This window comes from Rhinolophus ferrumequinum (assembly GCF_004115265.2).
Source record: "Rhinolophus ferrumequinum isolate MPI-CBG mRhiFer1 chromosome 5 unlocalized genomic scaffold, mRhiFer1_v1.p scaffold_110_arrow_ctg1, whole genome shotgun sequence".
Classification (NCBI taxonomy): Eukaryota; Metazoa; Chordata; class Mammalia; order Chiroptera; family Rhinolophidae; genus Rhinolophus; species Rhinolophus ferrumequinum.
The window spans coordinates 6,776,258-6,790,301 of NW_022680355.1; the positions used below are offsets into that span (position 1 = coordinate 6,776,258).

Below are 14,044 nucleotides of genomic sequence, written 5' to 3' on the forward strand. Positions count from 1 at the left end.
TGTTTGGAAAGCTGGCTTAGTTTTAAGGCCATGTGGGGGTAGGGGCTTTAAATTTTAGGTGGACGATCAAATCTGCTTTTACCAAAATGACAAACCCTGACTAGCCCAAGTCCTGCAGTCAGTCAGAAGCCTTGCCTTTCCTCAGCCTCTGGACACAGACAGCCTGTCTCCAGGGTCTGAGACCACAGCGGGGCCTGGCCTCGTGGGGGCCTGGGAGGCCCGTGGACACAGACGGCAGGACCAGTTGCAAAAAGTGCTGGTGAGGATGGGCCCTGACTCAGGGGTGTCCCTGTGCCTCAATGTCTCTTGGGGCGGGGGGGATGCTTCAGGGGGACCTGGGGGTCAGGACCAGCAAAACCCCTCCATCCTTGGGGCTTCCTCAGCCAAAAACAAACAGAAAGAATGTTGAATCTCTTAGCCATCCGTTCTCTTGGGGTAATTCAGGGTCATCCCCTCTAGGATCCCTGGGGTCGGCGGTCTTTTATCAAATCCCTCGCAGACAGGTGACCAGACCACGTCCTATCCAAATCGGTGTAGTGACAGGTATGAACCGGGACTGTCCTGGCACCTTGGGGCATATGGTCACCCCATGTGTGTAGGCATCACAATTTAAACTGTGCCATTTAAACTTTAGGAAAAATTTAACTGCTAAAACAAACTACTACAAATATCTTATAGGTGTAGGTAGGAAACGCTTGGTTCGTTAAAGGGATTAGCTCTCCACTTTCAGAGGGGTAAGAGGACTTGGTCTGGGTGGGGGACTGGCACACTTCAAAACTACGTCCTGTGGCAGGAGTTATTTTTAAGGTATCCAAAACTCAAGATATTTGCAGTGAAAAGCTTATTATGACTTTATGCAAAAAGTGAGAAGGGTGGGTGTGAAAGCACCTCAGTACAAGAGTGAACCCACAGACTGCAATACTGCATTCGAGACAGCTCAGCCTCAAGTGGGCCGGGTGTTGGCCAGGCACGTGTGGCTCCGTTGGGGACACGGGGGTGCAGGACGGCTCAGTAGCTCCCAGAGCACATTTCACAGGAGAACCACATTATCTGCTGGAAATCTAAGCAGTGCTGCGCAGATGGCCCCCACCCCCCTCTCAGTAACAAGGCATGTGAGGCGCAGGCGGGGCTGGGAAAGAAGGCAGCTGGGCCTGCAGAGTGGGTGACAGCAGCACCTGGGGGTGGGGGAGGGCTGGCTGCTGGGCCCGAACCTGTTCAGCCAGTCAGGGGCTCTGTGAGGATACATGAGCATGTGTGAAGGGGCTTTAAACATGGTGCTATAAGGTGCTATAAATGGTTTAAAGACCTGGTAGCTGTGAGATTTTGCCCGTGGAGAAAGTAAATGTAAGTCACCACAGGACGAAGGACCCAGTCCTCCAGGGCAGAGACCCTGACGCCTAGGCTCCCTCACAGCCCCTGGCCTGGCTGTGTGACACTGGTGGGGGCAGGAGGCTGGCAGAGGACTCCTGTAGAGGATGTGCCCAGAGCCAGGCCAGTGCTTTCCAAATCCAGCGGAAGGAGCGTCTATCCCCTCAGTGCCCAGCGTCTGCCCCCAGCCTCTGCTCAAACCCCAAGCAATCCAGGTCCTCTGCATATTTCAGTCCCTCCTTCTTGCTCACTAGACTTGATCCAAGATTCAGACATGGCATTTTTCACTGTAAAACTCAGCCTTTTTCTCAGGCCATACCTGAGGTAGAAGAAACCAGGGCCAGGCAGCCCCTGAAGTGAAGGCCTTTTCTTGAGGCAGCTCGGACATTCACATCTGCATTTGACGGACAGGAAATGAGCCTCAAATCCAGGGCCCCCAGTTCATACGCATCAGTGGTCCTTGTCACGTCAGAGGCAGGGTCTGCGGTTTCCTTGGTACCACACTGGCCCTCCATGGGCTGCACCAGAGGAAACACCACAGCGGAGGCTGTTAAACCTTTTGGGTGGGAGACCCATGGGGCACCTAGTGAAAGATGTGGACCCATTCCCCAGAAAATGACACACCTAAAATAGAAGATTTTGCATATCCTTGGAAGGGCTCCCAGACCCCCGGGAGTCCATGCAGTGACCTAGGACCCCTCGGGTGGGGAGTTCCAGCTGGTAGGGTGAGACGGAATGCTACTATTAGCCCCCATTTTTCCAGTTGAGGAATTGGGACAAAGAGGTAAAAGAGTACCTCACGTCACACAGGTAGGCCTTGGAGGTGCTAATAGGTAACAAGGTGGGACAGGTTTGGGGAGAGCTTCTCTGGGGAGTGAAGACCTGGAAAAAGGGGTGCAGTGAAGGGGTCAGCGAGCGTTGCTGGGAGCCCTGCTGTGGTCCCCATGTGATCTGGGTAGTGCGCTCCTTTTGGAGGCGCCCTTGCTTTCTTGGCCAGGACCTGGCTCCCAGGAACCCCACGGTCCTGCGGCTGTGCCCCTCGAGCCCAGCCCACCCGGTCCCCTGGTCCTACCTCAACACACTCTGCAGCTCTGAGTCCCCCCAAGGGGGCAGAAACGACCCCTTCTGGTTTCTTTTAAAGGAGCTGGCAGGTAAGGATGGTCATCAGTAGAAAACCATGTCAGAGCCTCATTTTCTTAAGGCGTTTAGGAAAGATGAGGTGGTAGACAAACATCCTACTTCATAAGGGCATCTTTGAGCCCCTGTGGGGCTCTCACCACACTGGAAGCCCAAAAACCTGTGATAGGCTTGGGAAATGTGTGAAAAATGTAAGGAAAAAGGGTGAATTAATGGAAGGATGCTCGCAGAACGCCACAGAGTGGACATTAATGGAAGGATGCTCGCAGAACGCCACAGAGTGGACATTAATGGAAGGATGCTCGCAGAACGCCACAGAGTGGACATTAATGGAAGGATGCTCGCAGAGTGCCACAGAGTGGACATTAATGGAAGGATGCTCGCAGAGTGCCACAGAGTGGACATTAATGGAAGGATGCTCGCAGAATGCCACAGAGTGGACATTAATGGAAGGATGCTCGCAGAATGCCACAGAGTGGACATTAATGGAAGGATGCTCGCAGAATGCCACAGAGTGGACATCCACGCTGCATGAGACAGGCCCGAAGCTGAACTCAGAGAAGAGGGACCCAGGGCCTGGCACACGCCAGAACAATCTGTTTCTCTCCCTTGTCATCCTCTGTGCACAAGTTGTTTTCTCTGAGACTTCCTTATGTGATTGGCTGCATGGGAACCAACTCGCAGCCCCACTGGCTCCAGGAGAAAGTTCGGGCCCTGGTGCCATCTCTGTGACTGGCTCAGCTCTGGTTTGTTAGAAAGAGGGCGTGAGCCCTGCTGAAAACTATGACAGCACTGACTCCATGCCCTCTTCTGTCCCCTCTAGCAGCTGGCCCCTCACCTGGGGGACAGCACTGACCTGCGGGCCAGGCAGACTCTGCTTCCTGACTGGGATGAGGTTGGACGGAGCTGCTGCCCGGTGGCTCAGTTCATGAAAACCAAATGCCCACTGAGCCAGTTAGCTCGTAATTTGCTGTAACACAACTGCTCTTTTTGAGGTCTCCGAGGTAGCAAATGCCCCACAGTGTCCCACTCAGGGAGCTGTGTCAGGATCGGGCGTCATGGGAATGGGTTCAAGGCTTATCTGGAGCTGTGGGTGCCTCTGTGGCGGAAGGTTACAGGGCCAGCAGCAGAGCTCGGAGACAACTGCCAGTTTTCTCCAGGAAACTAACTTCATTTCAATCCGTAGAGAAATAGGACATCTTTCCAGATATTTTATCAACTCACTTCCCTTAAATGTGTTCGGGTGATCTGAATGGTTTTCAAGTTTTGGCAGTTTGCACTCAGGAAGCTATTTCCAAGCCCGAGCAAATGACAGATTTCAACAGCAATGCAAAGTTGACGGTGACAGCTCAAACACAAACAATAAAGAAGAGTTCAATTAAAATTAATAGTACAAAGTAGTGATATTACCTTCCCTAGGCACCTGCCTTCTGCTACCAATAAACTCATTAGCTGGGAGTTCTTTGGTCAGACACACATTAAGTTTTCCTTCTTACACATTAGTCCACTCATATGTTCCTTTAAAATCATATACTTGCGTGATTATTTGAAAGCACTATTCATTTTGTTCCCTGTGAAAGTAAACTTTGCAGTAAAGAGAAAACAATCTGTAAAATACCCCAATCCTTTTTTCTCCTTTCACACAGCATTTGTTTAAACAATATAGCACAATATTTCTTTTCAATTTTTAATTTTATTTTTTTTTGCTAAGGCACATGATGTATAGAAATACTGAGGTACAAAATGCAAATTTCTGCATAAGAGTTTTAAAACGATCATTTTGGAAAATGAAGGTGAACATCATCTTCCAGAATATTCAGCTTTTAGCTTGTTTTTTCTTTTGGACCAGTTCAACCAGCAACTTGTATCTAGCGATACAGTCTTCCTGTAGGAAGAGAAAAAGAGAGGTGAAAACAATTACGTCCACAAATCAGTGTGACCTTCATGGGGTAAGTGTGTGGGGCCTGCTTGTTCGCTGTGCCTTGTGCTAATGTGAGTCTCGCATCCATTCCCTTTGCACAGAATCTGCCTACAACTTCCCAGGTGAGTACAGCCAGTCACAGGCAGACGAGGCCAGACAGGTGCGAGGCGGCAGGCAGCTGGGCATCCAGCCTACGGTGTGCGGTGAACTTGTGAACCGCTGGGGTGAGAGGCCAGTGGCAGCTGTTAGTGACGCCTACTGTCGTTACGATTATGAATTTCAACTTGCTAACTATAATTATCATTTTTAACATTTCACTATGCCATCACATGTCACTTCAGAGAAACTAAAAAATTTGAGGCCTGGTGTCCACAATATTATTCTCCTTTGGGTTTGCCTCTCCCTAAGGGCTGCTGGGACCTGCCACGTCGGCCCAGCCCCACGGGACACCCACAGGGAGTGTGCGGAGCTCCTCCTGCTCGTCCAAGCCTCACCTCAACCTTCCAGCCTGACAGGTACAGAGCTGCCAGCTTCAGATCCCAGCTGCCTGCCCATCACCCCTTGCGGGAGGACTCATGACGGAAGCAGACGGGGTAATACTTCAGAGGGGGTAATCCAGCTTAGGGGCCTTGCGACTCTCATGGTTATCACAAGGTACTTTCCAAAATCCATTTGTCTCTAAAAAACACCGGGCTCAAGGGCACTGTAATCCTTGACTAACTTAAGGTGAGAGCAAACTGATGTCTGCTCTATAGCAGATGATTTTATCAGCTGCCTTGGACACAGAGTTGATGTTTGTTCTCTTCCTAGGATTTTAGCTTGGTCGTGTTGTGAGTATAAGAAGTGCCTTTTCTGCGTCCCCAGAGGCCTTTCCTTAATGGCTCTGCTGCCCGTGGGTGCTGCCTAGCGCATGACATGGACGTGGCCAGTCCCAGCACCTCACGTCGAGGACAGGCGGGCCCTGAGCTTTGAGCAGCAGCCCGCATGTGCCTCCGGCACCGGTTTCTCCTCCAGGCCCAGGCTTCCCCGGGGACTCGCAGGCCCCCTACAGGGAGTCACTCCACAACAGACAAGCATGCAGGCCACCTCTCGGGGACCTGGTTCCAATATCAAGGCTTAAATGGAACTTCTGCACGACAATGAAAGTGCTGCCGATTCCCGTTGAAACAGGAAGGTTTCCAAGGCAATGAGATTGAGAGTTCTATCCATAGGAACCCAGAGCTCCAGCTCCTTCATTTGAAACCTATGTCAAGTCACCACACACGACAAATGTGTGTGTCCTGACAGATGCCGGAGAAATTCAGGGGAAGGAATTACTTCTGGCAAACCAGTGTTTCTCAAATAGATCAACTGCTAATGGTTTTATTTTGCTCCCCGGGAATTCTCGACCTCCTCATTTTAAAGTAGGTGATAGATAAGTAGACCTGTGCACACAGGGACATTCATGGCCACAAGCTAGATTTTCTAACATTGAATTTCAATTAAAAAAAAAAAAAGAATGTAAATGAACAGGAATGTGCCCAGAGGCTACTGAGTGATAGGTGCAGAAGGCAGAAGAGATTGTTCTTTTGATTTCTCGGTGTTCCTGGTGCTTCAGACTAAGAGTCCAGCTATGAGGAAAGCAGCCCCGGAGACTGCGTGTCAGGAAAGGGCCGAGGGGCAAAGGCTGTGCTGTGAGGGGCAGCTCCTCTCTGGCTGAGCAGGAGACGGACCCTGTGGGCGTGCTTTGCACAGGGACACCCATCCTGCCGCCCGTCTGAGTTTTCACGTGAGAACTAAGTGCATATGTATTTAAGCAGGTACGAAGAGCTGTCAACGGGGAGGAGAGTCTATTATAAACAGTCCAGGCAACAGAGGGCACCAGTCTGCCTCCAGGGTCTCTGGTCAACTAGAGTGAGTCCTGCTGGTGATCAGGGCAAGTGTCTGTGACACACATCCCCCTGGTTAAAGGCTCATCACAGACCCAGACGGGCTGGTGATTTTGAGACAGTGACTACTCATTCTGGTAAGAGGGAGCTCCCCATGGTTATGGAGGACCTGCCACTGCTCCCTCACAGTGACAAGGACACTGCTGAGCCACCCAGGGCTTCTCTCAAACTGCCACTCGAGTAGAGCGAATGCTCCAGGGCCTGGCAGGGTGGTTGAGGGTGAGACTTATGTCCCGTGCATGGCATTTTCTCTGAGAACAACTACCTCGTCTGTATAATGATCCAGCTTAGACTCTTGACCCCCTTTGTACGCACTAATCAACAGAGCGCACAGATTCCAAGGCTTTCAGGGGACACACGGGAAGGTAACTGGTAAAGGAGAGATGGAGTGGACAGTTGGAGACAGAAGGATACCAGTAAGACGAGAGCAGTCAGGCAGCACTGGCTGCAGCCACTTCAGTGGGATTCTACACCCAGTGCGGAGGGTCCGGTCCCGCCTCACCCACCTTACTCTTGGACGGGACACATTTGGCTATTTTGTCCCAGCGGTCAGAGGATCCTTTTGGGTATTGCTGTAATGCTAATTCCAGAAGCTTCTGCTGACTCTGAGTCCACGGCAGCTCTGCAGGGCGACTTCTCTCCCTCTTCTGGCCCTCCTCGTCGCTGGATGCGTTTTGTTCCGATACAGCGAAGTCCTTCTGCCTCTTCCCACGGAGCTTCTCCCCGGGCTCCGCCTTAGCCGGCGCCTCGGGCAGCCGGGCTGGCCTGCGCCGCCTCGGCCCGCGGTCTGCGGCCGCGTCCTGCTCCTCGCTGTCGCCTCCCTCCTCCTCCTCCTCTTCCTCTTCCTCCTCCTCCTCTTCCTCCTCCTCCTCCTCTACCTCTTCGGCCTGCTCGGCTGGGTCCTCCCGCTGGGTGATGATGTCATCGGGCAGGGCCGCGGTGGCCTTGATGGGCCTGGGATTCTGAGCTGTTGCTTTGAGTTCAGCGAGTCTCACCATTCCTGTGAGAAAGGGCACAGCGCACAGATGAAGGGCGACGAGCGACAGCAGCTGCCTCCCCCACAGCAGACAGTGCACGAGGCATTCCCCGTCATTTCACTTAGCTTTCACCCTGTTCTAGGACAGGTGTCACGACCTGAACCTGACCGAGGCCCCAGCCGTGGGTGGGATAGGAACCCAGTCCTGCCTCCTCCCTGCTCTGCGGGGCAGCCCTGCAGGCAGAACCGGGCTGTGATCAAAGAACGCAGAGATCTCGCTGAGAAGGAATAACCTGCTACTGTGTAGGTAAGGAAGGTTCTTCTTCACAACTCAGAGTTGTTATTAATTCCATTAGCACGACTAACATGACCTGTCACACCTTATGCCGGGTCACCCTCTGCGGGTGACGTGGACACTGGTGGGACCTGCTCTCTACTTGCCTGTGCATCTCATGGCCCCACAGCAAAGGGCAAAGCAGCTGGTCTCCCAGCCACAGCTGCCGTCTCACAGACACCCTTACACGCTCTCCTACACATTTCCTGTGCTCTTCACACCACTTTTCACCCCCTCCCCCAATGCTCCAGTCAGACCCACGTCTGCCCTCTGTGCTACAATCCTCTGCCTTTCCAGAATACATTTTGGAAAAGGTTTTGAAGGCCCACTTCTTTCCCATGAACAGCCCCTTCCCTGTAGCTGTCTCCATGCGCAGGGAAATTATTGATAGAAAAGGAACCTGGGGATGCCCTCTTCCCTAAAGGCTGCAGAACCCCAAGTTGACTCCTTCCTGGCGATGACGTTTGGAGATCTCAGATTTTACTCACCTGCGTTACTCTCCCTGGGACCTGTATTTAAGTTGGAAGGTTTAGGAGGCATTTTCTTACTTTCTGGTTCCAAGCAAACAGTATGGAGATGCTAACAAAATTCCAGTTAGGCTTGGAGGAAACAGATTTGGAGAAACAGATTCTTGGGAGAGCTGCTGCTGTCTGTTCTGAAGGACAGGTCTGTGTGGAGATGGCGGGGGAAACTGCACACAGGGCATTTGTGTGGTGCACAGACCAGCCTCCCCTGTGGCCCCCACCCCCTAGTACTAGAGAACAACAAGGTTTTTATAGTTCTTTAAACTTATTAAATACATCTCAACACCCACTGTATGTGCAGGTCTGTGTGTGCTCGTTGGTGCCCCTTGTAGAGATATGACCAGTAGAGTTCACTGGGCAAAGCTACACCACCATAGTATTTAAAGTTGTTATAAAAAGGGATTTATTTGGAAAAAAACGCTTTAGATTAATGGAGTGAGGTAGTGTTAACTCACCTGGCGAGCAGGTAACTGAATCCTTCAGTTGCTTGGCTTTGGTTGTCACCTGTTTCAAAATATAAAAACAAAGAAAATCTTACTTTCCACATACGTGCTGTAGCTCAAGTGACCTATTTCATATAAGGTCCGTGTGAATGAACAGCGTTTACTGAATCTTAGGCCTGGAAGGATCCTCAATCATCAGTCCAATCCATTTATTGCACCAACAAGGAAACTGAAGCTCAGAGACATCAGATGGGTACTTTGGAGTAAGTCATTTAACCAGTGGGAAAGTCAGAACCAGAACTCAGATCCCCAAACTACGTACTTCTAGTTCAATGACAGTTCCATTGTAGTAGGCTGCCTCTTAAAATACACTGGCCTCAAATCATTACATAAACAAGTCATATTTTTTAGTTAGAATTTCCTGAAAGAGAATATCTTTCTTCACTGGAGAGTATCGTACCAAAGAATATTATAAACTGGGGAAATTTACTCTTAAGCTAATGATGTTTTAATATAAAAGTCTTTCCTTTTCTTTGCACCCTTGAAAGACTTTGTACCCTATAAACACATAAGACACCAGAAGAAGAATTTATTAGTAGAATAGGGCAGTTGGACCCAAGAACCATGAGACATTCACATACAAGAGTGTGGATCCACAGAGATAATTTTGTTCTGTGGCAATTTCTTTTTTCTCTCTATATAAATGGTATTATATTGTGTGTCTCATTCTATAGCTTTTTTTTTTCATTTAACAGTTTCTTGAAGATCTACATATAGATTTCGCTTTTTAAAAATTGAGATAAAATTTACACAGAGTGGAATGTACAGATTTTAAATCTACAATTCAATGAGTTTTGACCCAAAAAAACAACAAAAAATCCCCAAAACAAAAACCTCCCCAAACCCATGTAACCAACATTCTGATAAAATTATAGAACACGTATTACCCTAGGAAGTTCTCTCATGCCCCTAAGTCAATCTCAACCCTTCTGCTGTAGACAACCACTGTTCTGATTTCTATTATATGTATTTTAAAGTATGGGATCAAAATTAATTAAAAAATTTACAAATGCCTGATTCATCGCCCCAATGCATTTATCGAACAAGCCATCCTTTTTTCCATTAATTAAAAATGTTAACTTTATTATTATTTTCCATTGTCTAAATGGACTAGTTTCCTATACTTTATATATATCCTATCAGACTAATTCCTGTATATTCTTGAACCAGTATTTTACTGCTTTAATGAAATTTGAAAGTAAAACCTTAGAAAAGCAAGATGGTGAAGAACGCAGAGTTAGGCAGATCTGGCATTTGAATCGTGGTCCCATCTATTAGCTAGGTACCTTGAGCAGTTTCCAATCTTTTCTGTCTCAAGCATTAACTTCTGCAATATGGGAGTAATACTACTACTATTATTTGCCTGTTAGGGATTTAAGCTCTTAGCAAGATAGCTGGCAGATATTGAAGGCTCAGTAAATATTACCTATTATAATTGACATGGATCATTTGTTTTCCATTCATACAAAGGGAGGAATTAAAGAAAATATTTAAAGCTGCTTAGAAACATGCTTTCATTTTATTCCCTACCTTCCTATTTCCAGATGACCTCACTTCCTATTTTATGCGGGGAAAAAAATTCAAGTTATCCAACATGAGCTTCCCTGAGATCCAACCTTCCCAACTCCAAATTCCACTGTATCATCCTATAGCCTTCCCTTCTTTTATCCCAGTTCAAAGAAAGGAATCCTCCTCCTTCTTCTTGAATCCTCACAGAACTATGCTCTATCAATTAATTTCCTTTGCTTTCATCTTGAACTTCTGTCCATCAGCTATATCCCATAAACCTTCAAGCTTAGCTCTAGTGGTCTCTACTTTAGAAGACTATCTTCCCTTAAGCTGTCTTTTCTATTCCATGTGGCTTTCACGAAAGTATCTCCTAGTTTTCCCTCTTTCTCTGAATGTTCCTTCACTGGCCCCTCCTATATGCTCCTCCCTCTTCCTCCCTAATATAAGGTACAACATTCTGTCCTTGCAATTCATGTTGTTTCTTTTTCCTTCTTTGGCATCTCATGCCATCTGTTCAACACTATCTTTGCAAAAGAAATGATTAACTATACCCTCGTCCCAACCTCTCGCTTGGAATGCCAGGCTGACAGAAACTGACCATGTAACACAATAGATCATGAAGTTCCGAAAAGGACTTCATCTATACTTCATCTATATAACAATAAGCTTACTATGGACCAGGCATTGTTCTAAATGTGTCTGTTGTGTGTGTGTGTCTTCACAGCAGCCGTATTAGGTAGATACATAATTATTATTCGCATTTTATATTATTATCTGAGCCCCGAGAGAATAAATAACACATCTAAGATTAAAAGGCTAGCGTGTAGCTGAACCCAAGGAAATTCGTCTCCAAAACCTTTGCTCTCAATCACTATAAATACTGCCTTTCAAATCCAAATCTCTTTATTCTGTAGATGAAATAGGCCAAATGCTCTTTCTGCTATACTACATGGCTTCCCTCCAGCTGCCATGCATCTGATTTAGAGCTCCACAAACTAAACAAATCCCAGACTGAACTCATCAACTTCTCTGCTTTTCCTTCTTTCCTTAATAGTACTATTACCCCATCACTTGGGCTCCAAACCTGAGTCAGTTTTTGGACTTTCCCTCCCTCCCCAACCAGCTACCATGTTCTTCGTAATATGGGTCCCATCTGGTGCCTTCTCTCTCTGACCTCCACTACCTATATTAGTCCTTCATTCTCACCTGACTGAACTAATGTATCAGCCTTCTAACTAGTCTCCAACTTACTTAGTTCTCATAGACTAATATCCCCAAAGCAGAGTTATGATCAAATACCTTTGCTAGGTCATTAACTATATAATAAAAGTGTTCAATTCTGAACCAGACATGCAAGGAAATCTACAATCTGGTTCTATTCTCTATCCTGTATGTATCCTTCCTTTCAGCAGAACTAAACAATTAATGCTCCCCAGATAGTCAGAAATTCCCAACCCTGTACTTTTGGCTATTATTAACATCGTCTGAAATGATTTTGCTTTCTTCCGCAAACCTCTCCTTAAATATCTGTCCGGAGCCAAAGCATTCCAGGGGCTCTCACATGTGTCTTTCTTCTTGAAGACTTCCCTGATGTCTACCCTCAGGACTAGTAACTCTGGTGACAATTAATCCCTCTCCTCTGTCAATTTCTGCTGTATTTTAAAATATTTTATTGTTTTCTCTTTACAATTCTATGAATTTTAACACATTTATAGATTGATGTAACTACCACCACATACAAGAAATGCAGTAATTCTTTTTCCCCTCCTGCATCTTTATTTTTAAATAAAATATTTTGGAGGTTACGCTAGTATAAGATCTCCCTTGTTCTTTTTTTAATAACCTAATTGAGATGTAATTCACAGCATATTAATTCACCCACTTAAAGTGTACCATTCAATGTTTTTTAGTATAGTTGGATATGTGCAACCATCATCATAGCCAATTTCAAATATTTTCCTCACTTCAGAAAGAACCACTGCATGCTTGAGCAATCATCCCCCGTCCTCCCCCCCCCACCACTTACCCCTAACCCAGCAACCACTAATCTACCTCTGTCTCTACAGGTTTCCCTGTTCTGGGCTTTTATATGAATGGGATCATATAACATGTGGATTTTTGTGGTTGGCTTCTATCTCTTAGGGTAATGCTTTCCAGGTTCATTTAAAATGTAGTATACATCAGCACTTCATTCCTTTTTATTGCTGAATAATATTCCATTGTATGGATAGACCACATTTTGTTTATCCATCAGTTGATAAACATTTGTGTTATTTCCATCTTTGGCTATTATGAATAATGCTGCTATAAACATTTGTGTACATTTTTGTGTGTTTTCATTTATCTTGGGTACATACCTAGGAGTAAAAGTGCTAAATCATATGGTAACTATGTTTAACTTTCCAAATGGCTGCAGCATTCTACATTCACACTAGCAGAGTATGAGGCTTCTGATTTCTCTACATTTCAGCTAACATTATCATCCAACTTTTTGATTCTAGTCAGCAGAGTGGGTGTGAAGTGGTATCTGGTGGTTTTCATGCGCATTTCCCTAATGATTAATGATATTGAGCATTTTTTTCACGTGTTTATTGGCCATTTGTATATCTTCTTTGGAGAAATGTCAATTCAAATCCTTTGTCCATTTTTTATTTGGGTGATTTCTCTTCTTATTATTGAGTTGTGGAAGTTCTTTACATTTTTCTGGATACAAGTCTTTTATCAGATAAATAATTTGCAAATATTTTCTTCCATTCTGTGAGTTGTCATTTTACTTTTTTTTTTTTGAAGCTCTAATTGGCTTTAATTAAGCGATTCATAAATTAGGAATTATTCCATCTAGCAACTAGAAGGGTGCTCCTTCTTTTTACTTTCTTAATGGTGTCTTGTGAAGCATAAAAATTAACTTTGATAAGGTACAGTTGATAAAAAAAATTTTTTGGTTGCTTGTTCTGTTGGTGTCATATCTAAGAATGCTTTGTGAAATCCAAGGTCTTGAAGACTTAACCTTCTGTTTTCCTGTAACAGTTTTATAGTTTTAGCTCTTACATTTAGGGGAATACTGCCATTTGACAATATTAAGTCTTCTGATCCATGAATAGGCAATATTTTCCCATTAATTTTGATCTTCAATTTCTTTCTACAATGTTTTGTAAATTTTAAAGTTTGTACTTCTTTGGTTAAATTTATTCCTTTTTTTTTTTTTGGATGCTATTGTAAATGAAATTATTTCAATTTCATTTTCCGGTTATTCATTGCAAATATATAAATATAAAATTGATTTTTCCAAATTGATAAACATCCTGAAACCTTGCTGAACTCATTAGTTCCAATAGTTTTTTAGTGAATTCCTTAGATTTTGTATATATAAAATTATGTTATCTGCAAATAGTGACAGTTTTATTTCTTCCTTTCTAATCTTATTTCTTTTTGCCTAACTGTACTGGCTAGAACCTCGTGTACAATGTTGAACAGAAGTGGTGAGAGCAGACATTGTCTTGTTCCTGATCTCAGTACAATAAGCAGTATGTTAACTGTAGGTCTACTAAAGTAGATGCTCAGGTTGAGGCACTTCCCTTTCATTCCTAATTAGGTGAGTGTCATACAAAGGTGTTGGATTTTGTCAAATACTTCTACTGAGATGATCTTGTGATATTTGTGTTTTTATTCTATGATATGATGTAGCTACATTAATTTTCAGATGTTGAATCAGTCTTTCATTCTTGGTATAAATCCCACTTTAGGAGGGTGTATAATTATTTTTATAAGTTACTGCATTTGATTTGTTATTTTGTTGAGGATTTTTGCATCCATATTCATAAGAATTATTAGTTTGTAGTTTTCT

The 14,044-nt window shown here is 45.3% G+C and overlaps 1 protein-coding gene across 1 annotated transcript in view; it reads right to left on the reverse strand.

Annotated features, from left to right (window-relative positions):
• Positions 1–4,191: 4,191 nt before the first annotated feature.
• DNAJC1 (DnaJ heat shock protein family (Hsp40) member C1) overlaps positions 4,192–14,044 on the reverse strand; it is a 187,563-nt gene continuing 177,710 nt past the window's right edge. Inside the window, exons 10-12 of the mRNA XM_033100587.1 lie at positions 8,644–8,692; positions 6,861–7,354; positions 4,192–4,390 (exon numbers count right to left, since the gene is read on the reverse strand). Of these exons, the coding sequence (XP_032956478.1) occupies positions 4,322–4,390; positions 6,861–7,354; positions 8,644–8,692 (612 nt within the window). The 3' untranslated portion in view covers positions 4,192–4,321. The remainder of the gene's footprint in view (positions 4,391–6,860; positions 7,355–8,643; positions 8,693–14,044) is intronic.